This window comes from Pinus tabuliformis, chromosome 1_2, assembly GCF_031772625.1.
Source record: "Pinus tabuliformis cultivar Carrire ecotype Pingquan chromosome 1_2, CPIR1, whole genome shotgun sequence".
NCBI classification, from domain to species: Eukaryota; Viridiplantae; Streptophyta; class Pinopsida; order Pinales; family Pinaceae; genus Pinus; species Pinus tabuliformis.
In genome coordinates this window covers 353,457,976-353,477,851 of record NC_142298.1, presented here as the reverse complement: position 1 = coordinate 353,477,851, position 19,876 = coordinate 353,457,976, and the positions used below count along the sequence as shown (strand labels likewise).

The 19,876-nt window shown below is 39.1% G+C and overlaps 1 protein-coding gene across 1 annotated transcript in view; it reads left to right on the top strand.

The window, feature by feature from the left end:
- EMB2458 (FtsH extracellular protease family) overlaps nucleotides 1-19,876 on the top strand; it is a 462,403-nt gene that overhangs the window by 385,710 nt on the left and 56,817 nt on the right. The window contains exon 18 of the mRNA XM_089395178.1: nucleotides 13,871-13,951. Coding sequence (XP_089251304.1) covers nucleotides 13,871-13,951 — 81 coding nt within the window. The remainder of the gene's footprint in view (nucleotides 1-13,870; nucleotides 13,952-19,876) is intronic.

The following is a 19,876-nucleotide window of genomic DNA, read 5'->3' as shown; positions in this document are numbered from 1 at the left end:
GTAGAATGGGTTATTCTTGGCAATGTTGAATGGGGTGTCACTCCATAAAATACATTTCCACAAATTTTCCAGCCTCTTCCTTCTCATTCAATTTCACCATTGATTGAATCAAAGGATTTTGCCTAGGCACAGATTTTATCACGAAGAGAAGTGAGGACGCTGATGGGCTAGACATTGCAAAATGTGAGCTCGAGGATCAATTTCCCCACTCTTGATAAGCTTGTAGATCTATTTGCAGCTCAAGCATCACTTCTTGCTTTCGATCTCTCTTCTTATGCATTTGAAAAATGGATTGGTTTGTAATGTGGACAATTTATGTGTTGGATGTTGGGTAAAGATCCACTTCATTCCCCGGTATTCTTGCAAGGTGGTATTTCAAACAGTTGATTCCAGCAAACATTTCCATTCCACATAGCTTGCAATTCAACCTCATTTTATTATGACCCTCAGAGGGTAGCCCATACTCCCACATTGGATCCAATGGCTTTGGAATTTTGATTCTTGAAATATGTAGAGTCTAGAACACTGATTAAATTTGTAAACCTATGGGACAAAAGAGAAAAGAAGGGGAACTTAGAATACAAATCCTTAAAAATCATAAAAATGTGCCAATTAAAATACCCTAGTTACATAAGTGTTAAATCCTCCATTGAAAGAGGGAAAAAAGAGGTGTATCTAATGAACATTGCATGCCCTATACTAGATCTTGAAAAGCAAAGAAAAGGAAGGCAAATTCTTTTATATACCTTGAAATATGGATATAATATATTGGAGTAGATTTGTACTCTGTAAGTGCTTACCTAATGGAAAATAAAACCATGTATTTTCCCTTGTTTGGTGGTTAAAAATGGTCACAAGTCTCACACTACCCTCAAAGCTCAATCGCAGTGAAAGAAAAACCTAAAATGACCCCTAAAAACCTGACCCAAATTTTTTATCTTGCCGAATAGAGTAGCACGATGATGAATTCCTGTTGTCTTGCAATAATTAGGGAAATTAATGCAATAATTTCAAGCCTAACAAAATATTGCGATAAATATCAGGGAGCTTGGATTTGACAATAATATCATGACAACTCCAATATTATCATGATATGTGCTACCATGCTCCAATGAGTATATCAAAATGACTGTACATTTTGAGGAGTAACATGCCCTACCTACAAAGAGTTGTAGGACCAATTCTTCAAATGGAAAAGAATGATATTAGTGCTAGATTTGAGGACCTAACGAGGTCGTGAGACACCACAGAATGCATAATGATGTGCAATGCTTGGAGAAATAAGTATTAGTTTTTGTAGCATCGGATGTGTTCTAGCCACGAGATTTGGTGGAGAGGCTAGAATACATTTATTCTCCAATACCCATAAATCGTTTCTGGAAATTCCACTTAGAGACGACTTAATTAGATTTATTAATCAGTTTTTAATATCTCCTAAGTCTAAACTTAGGAAATATGATTAATTAATCAAAATTAATTAAGTCATGGTGTGAATGTTCTAGAAACTCATACGGATCAACAGGGAAATAATCCGAGCCATCGATTATGTTTTAGTCTTGGCCATTGGTGCTCCAGCAAAAGATTATAAGAAGTCGATGTGTAGATGGAGAGCACACCAGTGCAGTTACTTAGTTGCCCATGCAGATCGATTTTCTTAGTGACTGTGATTCAATAGAGGAGATAAAGCCAGAGGGTGAGTAGCAGGTGAGAGGGAGAGGGTAGCAGCATGAGTCTAGAAGGCAAATTTCCGAATTCAAGAAGAGGCAACATGAGAGAGAGCATATTCCATGAGAGCACTATGTAGCCATTGCGCAGAGAATGATGTAGAGGCACCAACGTATGGGCAGAGGGTCCATCTCTTAGTCAGGAAGTTGCTGTGGAGAGTGAGAAATTTCTTATAAAATTTCTCTCAGCATTGTTCTCTGTCTAGATTGCCAGAATTCTTGCACTCAGATTTGCTGCTAAAACTTAATAAAAAAACCCTCATTTGCTGCACTGGTTTTCCCACATTGGGTTTTTCCGGGGACAATTGTGTAAAAATAATTGTGTTAATATTTTCTATGTGTGCACCAGAATTTCTCGATTTCCAGCATTTTATTTTCTATAGTATTTAATTGTGAAAATTGCAGTAGTAAACTTATTCGATGTTTGGCGTAGCAAATAAACTGCATAATCTATTTGACAATTAGAAGAATATTTTTCAGTGATTGCAATAGATGAAATCTTCATATGGTATCAAAGTAGATATGATGGGATGGAGAGCTTAGTAGCAGAGAAAGGAAGAGGTTCACTATTAAGTGGGAGCAACAATTCGAATCCCTAGAGGGCAGTGTAGTCTCTTGGCCAGGAAGCCATAATTCTTGAGGAAAATCAATTTTTTCTGAGAGAGCGACAAAAAAACTTTATTTCTCCAGATCAAGAAAGTCCAGAGGCAGAGGGAGAAGTCCCATACTTTTTGCAGAGAAGATCTCTAGCCGAACGCAGTGTTTTTTGTAGCAGTTTGTTAAGCAAATTCAGCGTCGGGAAGAAAGAGAAATAACATAGAAAATTATGGACATAATTAACAGTCAGGACGATTCAGATTTATCTTCCAGTTTGTAGGATGAATTTGCTTGCCTATTAGGATCAACTTCACCTGGTGTTTGGTATATAGATAGTGGAGCTTCAACTCATATGACAAGAGTTAGAGAATATTTCTCTAGCTATCAAGAAGAGTTGATGGACTTCCAGATCACTATGTACAACAAAACTATATGTACTCTTGTAGGGAGAGGCACCATAGAGTTTCAGAGGGAGTGAGGAGCCAACACCAACGCTACTAATGTATTGCATGTGCCTGGATTAGATATGAACCTAATTTTAGTGTCCTAGTTGCAGATCAAGGGGTATGTTGTACACTTTGTAGGGAAGAAAGTGTATGTCAAACACTCAAGCTAGAAGAAGGTGAAACAAATTGGAGCTCAAAGCAACATGCTATACAAGTTGTAGCTCAATTTTCCAATGGCACTAAGAAATAGTGACAGTAGCAGTGGAAAGGAGTTGAACGAATTATGGCATAGGAGGATGGGATATTGACACAATGGAGCACTCAAAACTATTAGAGAAACTGTAATAGGAGTTCCAGTTCTCAGTACGGAGCACAATGATGTATTCAGAGGATGCGTACTTGGGAAGTACACGAAGGCAACATTCCCAAGAAGTGACAACAGAGCAAATGGCGTGTTAGGACTGATGACCATTCCAGAAAGATCTAGATCTATTTCTTAAAGACCAAAGATGAGGTCTTTGATCGGTTCAAAGAATTTAAGGCACTTGTAAAGAACGCGACAGGTAAGAAGATCAAGGTGCTTCGCTGAGATAATGGTGGGTAATATATTGGTAAAGAATTCACAAATTTTTGCGCAAAGGAAGGCATCAAAAGAGAATGGATAACTCCATATAACCCTCAGCAGAATGGAGTAGTGGAGTGGAAAACCAAAACAATAATTGGGGCTATGAAAGCTATGTTGTATGCTTGGATCTTCCCAGATTTCTATGGGTAGTGGCATGTAACACAACAATGTACAATCATAACAGAACTCCTCATAGAGCATTGGGGAAGAAAACGCCAGAGGGAGATTTCATAGGAAAGAAGCCTAAAGTAAGTCACTAGAGGATTTTTGGGAGTGTGGCTTATTGCCACGTGCCAGATGAAAAACACAGTAAATTGGAGTAGACTACAGAGAAGGGGTTCCTCATTGGGTATAGTGAGACCTTAAAGGCATACATGATCTACATTCCTAGTAGTAGGAAGATTGTACTAAGACAAGGTGTAAAGTTCATGGAGGACAAAGATTTTAGGAGATCTCGAGAGATGCCTACAGGTGATCAAAATCAGTTAGAAGTTTCGTTATTCCAGTTGTAGGCATAGCTAGTGGGACCAACAGGGAAATAGTCACAGGGATCAAGTACAGTGACTAGTACCAATATTTCCTCATGGGTATGAGATCCGCAGAGTTCTTAGCAAACAGAGCAACAAGAACACTTGGAGGAACTGATTGAACCTCCCACCACCAGTGGTAGAGCCAGCAGGGAAGTTCGTCAGACATTAAGAGATGTTGAGGAATTTATCAGAACTTCTAGGACGGACAAGAGACAGTGTAGGAAGCCTCATAGATATCAAGCCTTGGTAGCTCAAGTTACAGAACCCTCCAGCTTTTAGGAAGCCTCACAACATCAGGTGTGGGTGGATACCATGGTAGAAGAGTATAGTTCAATCATGACAAACGATGTTTGGGAGGTAGTGCGAGGCCAGAAAACAAATCAGTTGTAGGTTCCAGATGGATCTCCAAGATCAAGTACATTGCAGGTGGCAGTGTAGAGAAGTACAATGCTAGGTTTGTGGCAAAGGGGTATGCACAGAAAGAAGGAATAGATTACGAGGAGACCTTTGCCCTAGTCGCCAGATATACCTCTATCAGATCTGTGATATCCCTTTCTACTCAGATGGGATGGGAGATTCACCAGATGGACATCAAGACAACATTCTTGAATGGGGTGATAGAAGAAGAGGTGTATATAGAACAACTTGAAGGCTTTGAAACTCATGAGAAGCGTACTCATGTGTGCAAGTTGAAGAAATTCCTATACGGGCTCTAGCAGGGACCCAGGGCGTGGTATGGTCAGATTGACAGTTACTTGTAGCAGTTGGTATTCATCAAGAGGGATGTAGATCCCAATGTCTACTATTTGATGGTAGAGGACGAGCCACTCATTCTGGTTTTGTATGTGGATAATCCCTTTTCGACAGGATCATTAGGGCTCATAAAAGACTGCAAGAGGAATCTTGCAGCAAAATTCAACATGAAGGATTGGAAGCTTGGCAGAAGAATGGGGAGATCTTCCTTGGGCAAGGGAGATATGCTACAGATATTCTGAAGAGGTTCAGAATGCAAGATTGGCGACCCATGACTATGCCCATGATCACCAATTGGAAGAAGATAGATGCATTAGGGGACAAGGAAGTCGACCCCACCTTGTATAGACAACTCATTGGGTCTCTAATGTATTTGGTCAACACTAGGCCAAATATTTGTTTCGCTGTCAATATTCTTAGTCAGTTCATGGTTGAGCCAAAAAGGGTAGATTGGGTGGCAACAAGACACATTCTGAGGTATGTGCGTGACATAGTTGGGTATGGGTTGAACTATACTCAAGGAGATGATGTTAGATTATGTGGATTCACAGATGCAAATTGGGAAGGCAGTTCAGTGGATAGAAAAAATACCTCTAGGTACTGCTTCAACATTGCAGCTTGAAGTTAGTAGCACTGAGCTCAACAAACGCAGAATGTATGGTAGCCAACACAACTACGTGCGAAGCTATATGGATTAGGAAGCTGCTCGTGAGCTTGTTCAGGAAGAGGATGGGAGCAACCAATGTCTACTATGACAACCAGAGCTGCATAAAACTCTTTGAGAATCCATTGTTTCATGACATGTCGAAAGCACATAGATATCAAATGTCATTTCATCAGGGATTGTGTACAGGGTAGGGTAATCCAGTTGCAGTATATTCCCACAACAGATTAGGTAGCAGACATACTCACGAAGACTCTAGGGAGAGGTAAGTTCATCCAGTTTTGGGAACAAATGGGTATGGTGGAAAACCTGTTTCAGTACCAAATACCGGGTACCTCAGATGGTTCTCAGTTGCAGATGTTGCTGTTGTAGTAGCAGCAACTGAGAGGGAGTTTCAGTGCAGATGCAGTGTTGGCAGTAGTTCAATAGGGTCAACAGCAACACATATGCAATGTAAATCAGAGTTGTGCAGTGGTTGGTGGCAGCAATAGCCAGACATCAACAACGTGACAGGTGGTGGTGCAAAGATAGGGTGTTGCTTCAATAGGTTGCAGCACTAGAACACATTCCTTACTAAGAGGGAGTGTTAGTTTTTATAGCATCGGATGATTTCTAACCACGAGATTTGATGGAGAGGCTAGAATACATGTATTCTCCAATACCCTAAAATCATTTCTGGAAATTCCACCTAGAGACGACTTAATTAGATTTATTAATCAATTTTTAATATTTCCTAAGTCTAAACTTAGGAAATATGATTAATTAATCAGAATTAATTAGTCATGGTCTAAATGTGCTAGAAACTCACACGGATTGGTAGAGAAATAATTTGGTGCTTCCAACAAAAGATTATAAGAAGTCAATGGGGAGATGGAGAACACAACAGTGGGGGTAGAGCTAGAGGGTGAGTAGCAGGTGAGAGATAGAGGGTAGAAATAGGAGTCAGATTTCCGAATTTAGGAAGAGGTAGCGTGAGGGAGAGCGTATTCCACGATAGCACTGTGCAGAGAGTGGCGCAGAGGCACTAGCGAATGGGTAGAGGGTCCATCTCTTGGTCAGGAAGTTGCTGTGGAGAGTGAGAAATTCTTATAAAATTTCTCTCAATATTTTTTTGTCTAGATTCCTAGAATTCTTGTACTCAGATTTGCTATTGAAGATTAATAAGAAAACCCTCATCTGTTGTACCAGTTTTCCCACATAGGGTTTTTCCAGGGACATTTGTCCAACAATAACTGTGTTAATATTTTCTATGTGTGTGCCAAAATTTCTGTATTTCCAACATTTTATTTTCTGCAGTAATTTATTATGAAAATTGTAGTAGTAAACTCATTCGATATTTTCCGTAGCAAATAAACTGCATAATCTATTTGACAGTTACAAGAATATTTTTTCAGTTATTGCAATAGATGAAATTTTCACGATAAGAAGGGTAATACCTCCCTTATTTTCATGGTACATTGCCCTAGGGGTACAATGTTTATTGAATCTGTTGTTGATTTTGGGTAGCATCAGATGTGCTCTAGGCATGAAATTTGGTGGAGAGGCTAAGGCACATGAGATCTCCAAGACCTAGAAATTGTTTGGAGAAATTCCACCTGGATGAAGAGTTATTAAAATAATTAATATTTTTAATGAGTTCCTAAGTCTAAACTTAAGAAAATAAAAATATTAATGCGTATTAATAAAATATGGGTGAGAAAGTTCTAAGTAACAAGGATCAAGCTAGTTCTAATCTTAGACATTGATTATGGACTTAATCTCAGCCGTTGAATCGTCAACAAGAAAAGTATAAGAGGAGGCTTGAGGGTCAGTTGGAGATACACCAAGTGATCAAAGAATTCGATTTTTTGGGGCAAGGTTCCTTGAGGAAATCGAGTTAGTGATCAAAGTTGCAGCGAGGGGCAGTTCAGCAAGGGATTTTCATATGAGGCTGAAGAATACATAACAAAGAGGCAGTGTAGTGCCGGGAGAGACAACGCAGGCCCTGGAAGGGTTGACACAAAGGCCAAAGTGCTGACGCAGAGGATGCAGAAGGTTGACACAAAAGTCGTAGAGGCTGACGTTGGGCCTGAGTGGCAACGCTAGGGAGATTCTGTGGGGCAGAATGGGAGCAGATCTGCAGATTCTGAGCCGACAAATGGTGACACAGTTCTTGGAGGAGTGATGCAGTTCTAGAGCAGTGTTTGGTGCAATTTTTGCTGTCCAGCATAGGGTACAATTAGAGTCGCTGTGGGGTTTGATCGTCCGATTGCTGATTTGCTAGAATATTTGTCTCCGAATAGAGGTACCATTGCCGAGGATATTCTCTATTGGGTGAGCCATTTCTGGCACCCTAGTTGTATTCATGAAATCTGCTTAATAATACAAACCCTTTATATGCTACACCGATTTTCCCGAATTGGGTTTTTCCAGGGACGATTGTCCAAAAATAACGGTGCCCCTTGTATTATTGTCTTAGTTTATTTTAGTGCATGATCTGTATTTTTGTGAAGGCTGCAATAGTGTTGACTTCGATGTTTATGCAATTAAATAACTTGTTAATGTAAAGAATAAGTAGGAGACTGTAAACTAGTAATTGCAATAGGGGCTTCTGATGTGTTAGATTCAAGATTTTTCATATCTGTTGATGCATTGGTGCTTGTTAAGGATGTGAAATTGTCGTGTGAATTGTTGGATGGGCTTATCTAAGGTATTATTGTATAACATGTTAGGAAAGTAATAATGTATAATGCAACTAGTTATGTCGTTGTTGGAAAGTTGGTAATGGAGAGACACCACACAATGTTTTGGACTCGATGTGCTGCACATTGCAAGAATTTGATGTTTGAGGATATGGTAAAAAACATTTTTTTCATGGAGGTCATTTATTAAGGAAGGAGCATCACAAAATTGATATTTGACCATGCATTTGTTCTTAACCTTGTGAGGGAATTCACAAGAAATAGGGAGTTCTTGCACCCTACAATCACACATTTTGCTAGTAGCTTTGTTTATCTTCAATATATGTTCCCTTGTCATTTTGAGGTGAAGGAGATGGTCATATACAATGAGTGTTGCAATTGTCCATTTGGCATAGGACAAGATGGGAAAACCATCCTTAAACTAGTGTACATCAGTTACTTTGTGAACGAGTGGAGGAAGTGCAGACAATTAGTGAATCTTTGGTAAAGGTTATTCGCTTCGTTGATGGGGATAAGCCCTCGATTGGCTACTTGTATGAGGCCATGGATAGGGGCAATGAAATTGTCTCTTCTTATTATGGGGCAAGGGTACTTTCAACATGAAAAGTATATGAGGATTGGGGATTTGATTGATGACCATTGGTCTGGAATGCTCCCTCCCTCCCATTTATGGAGCAACGCTCATCCCCAGTCTTTTGTTTCCTTGCTCATGTAATTTTGATTTCGATGGCGTGGTTATGGAATGGTTCCTTGCATGTCTTTAGAGGATGGTGGTACTTGATCAGGGATCTCTCAAAACTGCTAATTGCGAGATGGAGATATAAAGGAATGACAACTAAGTATTTTCCTTTAACATTGCTGTTGAAGAAAGAAATATGTGAAGCCATGTAAACCAATACTATTTAGTATTAATTACGTGTTTTATTTGAATGTTGAATTACATTTTATTATGTCCTATTTTCTTGGAATGAAATGTAATTGAAATCTTCTTTTCTTATTTGTTGTAGATGATTGGTGCAAATGCAGTTGTGCTGTGAAAGCACAACTATTATGGAATTTTTCCAATTAGGTGTGTAACCAAGTTTGTATCACTTTATGTTGTGAGCACAATTGGAGTGTTTGAAAAAATACATGCAAAGAAGCACAAGTTTGAACTTAACAATCATAAGTTGTTAGCTTGGATATGTGTTCTAGTATGAGATCGTGTCTATGAGGCTAAGGAACACATTTTCTCCAATATGCAAAATTTGTTTCGTGAGAAAAGGCCTGCCTTAGATTTAATTAAGCAGTTAATTAAATTTTGCTGAGTCTAACTTAGGGAAACAACTTAATTAATCAATATTTATTGGGTAAACTGATTTTCCTTTAGAGACATCTAAAAAAGTCACTTGATGGAGTTAAGATGATCTTCGTCATTGATTATGATTAGATCATGGTCGTTGATTTGTCAACAAGAGATTATAGAGGAGATCAAGGGTCATTTGGAGAGCATGAAGGAAACACAAATTGTAGTGAAAGCAGGGGCGCAAAGGCAACACAAGAACACTAGCAGAAGGGTTTCAATAGGAAGAATTTGGGACTAGATTTCCAGAGGAGATTTCCACAAAGATTTCCAGTATTCGTAGAGTTAGAGAAAGGCTTAATTTATCTGTAGAAAAGAGGGCCGAGCAAACAATGCAGATAACTAGTTTACCTCGAGCGAATTGTTGGAGCAATAAATTCCATTTCCAGTTGCCAAAATAATTCCTAGAGGAGGTGTGAGTAGCTTCATAAGACAGAGGGAGGCATTATATTCATAGGAACGAATTTCTGAAAGCATTGTTAGTTGCTATTGCGAGTTGCAGGATCCAGTGCAAGCTACAGTTAGAGCGTGTGAATTTGTTGGAGGAGGCCGAGTTGATTTTTGCAGAGGAAGCTTAGTGCTTCTAGTTCGATTTGCTAGTTGGAGTAGTGGAGAAAAATTTTTGGAGCTTTGTCGGTGTCAAGAAAGAAGATTGATGTACTCTCCAATTGCTGAAGAATTTTAATAATAAAAGCCTCATCTGCAGGCCTGTTGTCCCTTTAGGGATTTTCTAGGGACATTTGTCCGAAAATACTGGTGTTCTATATTTGTGTGTGCACATTATTTTCTCAGTTCCTGTGATGTTTATTTTTTGTGAAGTTGCAGTTGTGTTTTATTCAGTGTTTGGCGCAAGTTAATTGCAGTTGACAAATAATCTGAAAAGGTAGGAGAATAATTACCTGTATTTGCAACAATAATCAAAATTTCATATAAGTACTATATTTTTTCACCCTCTTATCATATTTATATCCCTCAAGACTCGTTAATTTATTTTTGGCCCTCTTTCATATTAAATTTTCAAAACCTGATTGACATGGCTTATGTACACAACAATCTTCCACCATGGCTGAGGCAACCTTAGAAATTTTGATGTGGACACCATTTAGTTGGAAAACATTAAATATTGTCTCAATGGAGGTTGGAGTATGAGATGCCTAGTATGGAGGAAGCCTTGAGTGATTAGAGGAGCAACAATAACAACAAGCTAGGATGTAGGGCAGGTGCAAGAGAAATAGGTGTAGAGGGAAGGGGGGTCACAAGAGCAACAAGTGTAGGTGGCAGAGGAGCACTTTGATAGCATAGCAGGTGATGTGGAAACCTTTCCACCAATTTCTACACATATTGAGATTGTTAATTTTTCCTTGGCGCTTCAAAATCAGGCATGTGTAAAACATGATCACAAACATACTGAAATACCCTCAACCTTCTAGCACTTTGCACAACGGAAATGTAACAATAGTGAATCAACAAACTGCACAAATTTGTAGACCCAAAACTTGTTTATATTACAACTTTAATACAACAAACATAGGGCTCCTGTACCAGGGATCATGGACCTTGCAATTAGCACTAATACAAGGAAAACTAGGGCTTGATGTCAACAACACTCTACTATCAAACTGCCCAAGAACACTGTCAAAACTAACATACTTGCTAAAGAATCACCTTATCCAATGATGCTTTCAGTTTTTTTTGTCATTGAACATTTGGCAGGTCCTTTGCCATATATCTCACAAAGATACTGCTCCTCCATAACTCTGCACTCAAGTTCTCACAAGGTCCTCTGCTGCTCCCAATTCACTTGCACACACCAGCTCCACATGCTGCTCCAAAGGTTGCTGTACATGTGCACAAGAAGTATGCCTTCTCAACTATGACTATATTGGTCCAAGGTCATAGTACATTAGGCTTCAACCAAGGTCTTCTCATGTCATGAATTCACCCTTGAATTCACTGTCCAATGCAACGCTAACCAATCAAATTGCTCACAGTTACTTACTCAACAAGGTTGATTGTATATAGCCCTTAATACCCCAACAACTCACAATCACATTGCTTCATTAAGATGACTATATGTAGCGCACAAAATAGGTTGTCCAAACCCTCCTTGTTGGACAAACCTCCATGCATATGCCTCAACACTCAATCTCTAACACCATACCACCCCTAACCACTGTACATCTAACCTCTCCCTTTGTGTAAGACAGTTTCATTGTTCTTTTTCAAGCTCTGAGGCTGATCTCGCCCTCTTCTAGCGCTGAATCATGTCACAGAACTCAAACGCAATTCTTGAAGGCTTGCGACCCTGCACCATAGGCTAGACAGAGGCTAAATGAGCCTCTTTCTTGTGCTTGGCCTCTTCTCATGTACCCGGTGACTGACCCAAAACAAAACAGATTATAACATAGAGAATTTCGGTGCCCTTACCTTCTTGTCTTGGCCTGGACTGAGCCCTAACTAGGGCACAAAATCACAACAAAGTTTGGTGGTGAATACTGTCTTGGAAAAACCCTCTCTAGGGCTTCTAGAAACATAGAATCAACATGCTCTTTTCTCCCAAAACACGGCCTGAACCAAGCCCTTCTAGGGCACACACCTCCATAGGAAGCTTGGCCTTGTGTCTGAGCAGAACTTGACCTTCATCACATAGAAAATAGACCATAAACTTTCACTCCAAGGTTACGACTCCTCCTAAGGTGTGTGGCTCCCTCTTAGGCCGATATGCCATAGGATTGAATGCTCTTGTTGTGCACTTAGACCTGTCCTAGGTCTCTTGTATTTATCCTTTTCTCTTGTTGCCTTTAGGTACCCCTTTAGTCCTTCAAAGAAGCTCTCACACAACAATAAGAATAAACAAATCATTCTTTCAGGTCTTTAGCCCACCAACATGTGCCGAAAGCCCACCACTTGGGTACATTGCCCACAAAACATCTTTTTCGTAGTCAACTCTACACAAACCCAATACCCCAAGGGTTGTGGGAGTACCTGCCAAGCTAGACTTCTCAACAACTACACCTACACCGTCTAGCTGTCATGAGATGTGGATGTTGCAAGATGTTCTAGTGGCAAATGACCCATGACCTTTTCTCATTGAAGGGCGAGAGTGAATTGATAGATATCATTGTTGATGACTCATGACGATGAAATATATTTACATATATTAGATGTTAGTTTGTATTGATTGTCTAGTTTTGAGTCCTTGATTGGATAACTATTAGGGTTTAGTATTGAGTTGGATGTATCATTTGGCATCCACTACATCGTATAGGTTAATATTTAATATTTATGTGTCAATGTGCTTATTTGATGTTGTTGTTGGTTCATATTAAAAAATATTAAGAAAAATGAATTTACTGTGTATTTTTTATGCTTGTTGTAGTTTGCCAATTTTTTACTTGATGCTGATGTTTTCGACAATGCTTAAGACCATCAATACCTTTCCACTTTGTCTTTCAACTAAAGACTTGGAAAAAAATATTTCCTTAAAAAATATCATACTTGTGTTTTGAGGAAATACACGCATGTCTTCCTTGTGTACTATGGATTTATGATGACAAAGTCTTGCTTGTGTTACCACGAATTAATGTTTTAGCCCTGACAATGATCTAAAATGCATCTCAAGGCTGCTTATATAACTTGTTTAGTTACCTTTTTTTTATTGTACATTTTACTAGCTAAGGACCTTTTCAGGTTACGAAACCATTTTCTTGATTGGTGAAAGCTCATTTAGGAAGTCTATATCAAGGTGGCACAAAGTAGGAGCACTTTTTAGTGCAGCAGCATCAGGAGTGCCATTTTTCAAAAAGTCCACTGGAGTGGAGTGTCATAGGGGCATATATATATATATATATATATATATAGATAGATATAGATATATATTAAAAAAACATCTAGAATGCTAAATTAGTTGCAGAATCTATGGAAACATGTATTTTTGTATATCAATGAAGATATAAATGGCATCCATAGTATATTAATGATTAATCATTTGAACACCAAACATCTAGAATCTATATTATATCAATTACAAATATACAATTTTTTAAGCCATATAATGGAGAGCAGACCATTAACATATGGAATGAAATAGGTTATCCGGTAACTGTCAACAATAACATGACCAAAGGAGATTTTATAGTCTTAGAAGCTATTCCAAGATGCCACAAGATAGGAGTATTCTTTGTAGTTATATATAATATATTTTGTCATAATTGAGGGGGTATAATATTTTTATCATCCTTGAAGGTGGAGATTAGTATATAATGAGTTTGATTTTCCTAATATGCAGGTTTATATCTGTTATTTGTTTAATCCAGCTCAAATAGTAATTGTATTTTGACTTATATGGATGTTAATTTTGATACTCCTTTCAATTCTCTTTTTTCAAGAGAAAACAAAAAACAAATGCTTCAAAAGGTAACATAATTGGTTGAAATATAAAGGCTTGAACAATAACAAATACTAATTTTAACTTTATCTACAATGACATGTTTCTTTGGTCTATTCAGGACATGTCAAGGATCATGGAAGAGAATGGAGCAGTTCAAGAGGCAGAGCCATTTATGCTTATAAGCTACAAAAATTATGAGGTGTGTATCCATATTCCAAAAGCTATACATACAATTGATTTCAGGATGAGATATTAGGTTTTGTTTAACAAATATTTGTGGTAAAATAAAATTGAAGAAGATATTTTGTAATGAGATCTATTGTTGAAAAATCATCACATCCAAACTCTATCAAATTGAATGAAATATGCTCTTAGCGAAATTGTCATGGCCATGTTTACATGTACGCTTTGAGAACATTTTATCAGTCCGTTCTAGTTGATAATTTTGCTCTCCTTGGGTAGTACGATAATATTTCAAGTAATATTATATGGCTGCACTAGGGGTTCTTGAGTGGGTTTGATATCTGAACTAATCAAAACTATTTTTTCATGTTTTCATGGAATGATTAGTTGTAGAATGGTTCAAGGGCATGTTATCCTTAGGATAACTCGCAAGAATGGGACATAGATTTTAATCACAAAATCTACCACCCTAGTGCAAAGCCTTCGCAAGTTGTTAAAACTAGAGGAATATTAAACAGTGTGGAAAAAGTCTGCAAAAAGTCACAATTTAATCTTAAAAATGCGATTTTTTGAACTAAACGATTTAATCCCCTGAATTTTTGGTGACTTTTTCACAAAGGAAAAAATTGTGATTTTTTCGTTATACTCCCGATTTAATTGGGAGTCGACCCAAAATGTCGGCCTCCCTTCCCAAGCCATAGATAAAGAGGCCGCAAAGGTGAAAAAACTGTAAATTGAAGCTTCCATCCATGCATTTTCAAGTTATTGCATTGTATGGTTTGTCATACTTCTTGCGAGCATAGCAGTCTCATTTGTAATCTGTTAGTTTTGAGGTTAAGATATGTTTTTGTTTTCCAAGAAAAACAATCTTTATACTTCATATTTCTAGTTAGAAAGCAAAGTATACATTGGCTAAGTCTCCAGGCTTTCAGTGATCCAGACTCTAACAGCCACTGCCCCTTCAAAAGATTACAAAAGTACCAAAAGGACAGGCATACAACAGTCTTCCATAGAAAGAACCCCACACCATCAAAAACATTGTTACAGTTGTTGAATGCTTCAAGAATAAACAACAAAGAGGAGGTCATGAAGATCAAACAGCAACAACCTGTCCAAAAAAACAAAATCAGTGCCTCAAAAAAGAACCCATTTTTCAGACAGGAACAAAGTACTTGTGAAATCTTGTGACAGCAAAGATCCTTCCTGCAATGAGAGCACGTTTTCAAAGGGAATCTTCTTTAGTGGTGAACTCCCTGTAAATGTAGGGAAAGGTTATGTATCAAAAGTGGATTTTACCTCCAAGAGTTTTTGAATAATAGATGCCAAGGCTAGGTTAGTAATCTGACATCTATTGTTTTCTCAGAAAATAAGTAGCTTGGAGTCACCAAGTGTTAATTTTCACATCTACTGTGATACTCACTGCTAATTTTCATTGGACCTACCACCTGACACCTTATTACCCAAGCAGATTACAATCTACTAAATAAATGCATGACTTATTTCTTAATACAATTAGCAGAAACAAAAATTAAAAGGGGAAGAGGATCTCAGTGACTGATTACTTGATGACTTTTAGATGACTCATGATATGCATTTATTATATTTTTTGTTGATATTTTGACTCTTGAGAGTTGAGACTCAGACAGGACTCAAACTTCAGGAGTTGATTCACTATTTTGATATGTGATGTAGCACTAGACTTCATTTACATATTATATATTAGCTTTCTTTACATGTTTATGTGGAAATGCATTTATTTGATGTTGTGGATACTCTAGATGTAAAAATAAATAAAAAGAAATGAATAATTTTGTGTTTTTTTAATTTTGCCAATTTTTTGAAAAAAACTCCCGACTTTGACGAGTTTTTCAACTTTTGGATGCTTGCTGAATTAATCCCGACTTCGACTTTTTCCACATTGATATTAAAAGTGTTGTCTTTGTGACCTAAGCAACAACTTCTCTCATTTTAGTGAAGGACAAGTCTAAGACAAAGGAAGCTTCACTAGTAGGACTTAGGATTCTTAAGGCAATACACAATCAAGTCTAAGGATTCCTATGTTTCTCCCCAATTCACCACAAATGAGATATATCAATCAAGTTATAGATAAGTTGGCGGTGAATCAATATTTCTCTTCAATTAGTATTTTTAGGTTCACATAGCATTAATTAATATTAACATTAGATCAACATAATTCAACATCACATGAACAGTGAAAAACACCATTCAACAATGCACAAACATTAAGACAATAGACAACAGATTTTTAGATGGAAACCTTTTGGGAGAAATACCACCAAACGCTTCTTTATATTTGTTTTCAATAAAACGTAGATCAATATTTTCAGCTCCAATTGAGGGAGGCTCCAACCCCTTGGTTTATAGGCTCCAACTTGAAGGACGCTCCAACGCCCTAATTACCAACTGCAACTGGAAGGACGCTCCAATGCCCTAGTTTACAGGCTCGAATCAGAAGGATGCTCCAATACCCTATATCAATTGCAACCGGAAGTACGCTCCAACACCCTATGCAGGCTCCAACCCGCCCTAGCACCACCCTGCCACCTTGAAATGTTCTCAGGCTCTGGCTTGAAGGAGACTCCACTTTCTTGCATGTCACACAAAAGCGGGAACTGCTAGGAACAGACGGAACTGATGGAACAGCTGGGATAGCTGGTGTAGAGGGCAGAAGAGGTGGTGTAGGGCATACGCAGGGCCAACACAAAAATAGCTGGGGTTAGCCAGTCTTGTGTCGGATCAACTGGAATTTTTCCGGGTGAAGTGAGGTAAAACTCAATCAGATTTTCTGCCAGTGTTTTTCTCTGTAAAGGATTTCTAGATGAGCATCTTAGATTTGTATTGAGATATTTCTCCTGCATAATAATAAACCCTCAGAGCTGCTACACTGGTTTTCCCGCATTGGGTTTTTCAGGGACTATTGTGTCCAAAACTAAGTGTGTCCTATGTATCTTGTTCTTTGCTCTGTGTTTTGTTTCATGAGATCAAATGTTTAATTAGTGTAGGCTACAGAAGTAATTTGGTTTAGTATTCAGAAGAATAACTTGATGAATGTAATTAAAAAATGAAGTAGGTGAACTACATTCAGATTTGCTATAGTAGGGGTTCCTTCAGAGTGTAGGAATTTTCACATGTTATCAGAGCATTGATTTTGAAACAGGGAAGAGCGGATCCAGTGCTGAGCGGTGAGGCTGAAAGTTGCACTTGGCAGCAATTCGAATCCCCTTGGAGGGATTGCGTAGTCCTTGCCGAGTAGATGATTCGAGGAAATCTTTCTCTGAGTGAGACGACAGAGAGGTACGATTTCCGAATCTTGAGTTTGCAAAGGCAGAGAGAGTGATGCAGAGCCTCAACGTAGTGCTAGAAGGGTGTATTTTCCGTCGGGGCAGAAATACGTTGGAAAAGAACCAAGACACGTAGAAGGAGAGTTTTCTCCTCAGAGAACTTTTCCCCAAAAAGTTCGAATTTCTCACTCGTTGGGCAGTTGTCCTAAGAAGTAACTAGAGGAGTTGGTTCAACAGTTGGGTGAGATGGCATTGCATGGGCTCAGAGATCAGGACAGGTTGGATGGAGCCTCCAACTATGTCATATCGAAGACTAGAATCTTCGTTGTTCTGGAGAAATATGATCTCGAGGCCTACGTCAAAAGTGTTGTAGCTGCTCTTGCTAACAACGATCACTTGCAGGGCAAGGATACAACCTGGGAGATGTGGGAAGCCTTTTCTTCTCTGTATGAAGGATCTTTCGAACAACGAAAGATGTATTTAGAGTAGAAGTTGAGCGGACCTTGATGCAGAAAGGAGAAGCGGTGAACCTCTATCTCCTGCGTCTTCAGGACACTAGAGACCAGCTTGCTTCAGTGGGGTCCACTCCTCAGCCAACCGTGATGCGGCGATGGTAAGGATAACCCTGAATGGGGTCTCAGATGAATGAAAAGTTTTCGCCCAAAGCATATTGGGCAGAGAAAAAGTACCTTCATGGGAGGAGATGTGGGCGGCTCTTCAACAAAAGGAGTTAAGGAGGGACCTAGTGAAGGTCAACCTCAGTGGCAGCAGTGGGAGTGGCTCAAAGACGAAGGAGGAGGAGGAAAACGCAGCTCTAGCATCGAAGGGACAACAAAAGCCTAAGTGAAAGGACATTTTGAAGGTGAAATGTTTCAGTTGTGGCAAGATGGGCAACTATGCATCCCAATGTCCTTTGAAGAAAAAGGATAAGGATGAGAAACATGACCCTAAGGCCGCTTCGGCAAAGATTGAGGAGGAAGAGTATGCCATGAGTGCCCAGGCATCTCTCGGAGGGAGATGGGGCAATATTGAGCTGTAGTCGGGAGGACTACATGTGGGTAGGATCCTTGAGGAGTCCATCTCTTGGATCAATTCCTTGCTACAGGAGCCCATGATTCAAGAGTAGCGAGATGGACTTAGTGCTAGATGATGCAGTGGATTGTTTAGAGGATAGATGCAGTAGCTGGAGACGAGAGACTGATCAGTGAAGAGCAAGGTTGGCAGCAATGTAGTTGGCATAGTGCAGGAGTCAGTAGTAGCACAAAAGATTAAAAGGGTTAGAATCAGCAGCAGTCAAATTCCAAAATTCATTGTATTATGTTGAACACAGTTACGTTAAACTAATTTTGGATGCTTTTCAATTGCTTCTCTCAGCAATTGAGTTGCAGTACGAATGTAGTGTTAGCAGTGGCAATGCTAGCAACATAGCAGATGTAGCGTTTGAGAGGGAGATGTAGTACAGATGCCGCAATGGCAGTGGTAGTGTCATGGGCAACAATACATTAGCAACTGTAGCACAGTGTTGGTGGTAGCAACAATGCAGAAAGGAGGTGCTTCAGAGACAGAGCAACATGCAATTGGGTATTGTTGCTAGAGCACTTTCCTCGCTAAGAGGGAGTGTTAGTTTTTGGTAGCATCGGAAATTATCTAGCCTTGAAAATTGGTGGAGAGGCTAAGGCACATGATGTCTAAAGAACCTAGAAACCGTTTGGTGAAATTCCTCTCAGATTGTATTTTATTAAAATAATTAATATTTTTAATGGGGTTCCTACGTTGAAACTCAGGAAAATTAAAATATTAATGGGTATTAATCAAAATATGGGTGAGAATGATCTAGAAGGCAGATCAAGTCATGTTTTAATCTTAGCCGTTGATTAAAGACTTAATCTTGGTTAAAGTTTCAACGGGAAAAGTATAAAATGGAGGTTTGGGGCTCATTTGGAAACACACACGGAGAGAACGAATTGATCTAGAATTCGATTCCTAGGGCAAGGTTTGCTAAGGATTTCAAATTAAGTGATCATTCTGCAGCAGAGGGGCAGTGGGAATTCGGGAGAAGGGCATTTCAGAGAATACTGACAGAGAGGTGGAGAGAGCTAGTAGAGAGGCAACGCAGTAGCCAGGAGAGCTGACGTTGGGCTAGTCTGGGCCCACGCAGCCTTGACGCAGTGCCAAAAGGGCCAGTACAGAGTAGAAAAGTTGCCTGTCGTGTAGAAGCCAGAACAGTCGGGAATAACCAGAACAGCCGGGAGTTGTCGGAATAGCCGGGATAGCTGACGCAGAGGCTAGAAGATGTGATGCAACGCTGATGCAGGGCATACACAAGGGCAACACAGAAATCACCGAGGTTAGCCAGTCTTGTGCCAGATCAACCAGAATTATGACGGGTGAAGTGAGGTAAAACTCACTCAGATTTTTTGCCAGTGTTTTTCTCTATAAATGATTGCTAGATGAGCATCCTAGATTTGTATTGAGATATTTCTCCTGCATAATAATAAACTCTCAGAGCTGCTACATCAGTTTTCTCGCATTCAGTTTTTTCGGGGACTATTGTGTCCAAAAATAAGTGTGTCCTATGTATCTTGTTCTTTGCTCTGTTTTTTGTTTCATGAGATCACATATTTAATTAGTGTAGGTTG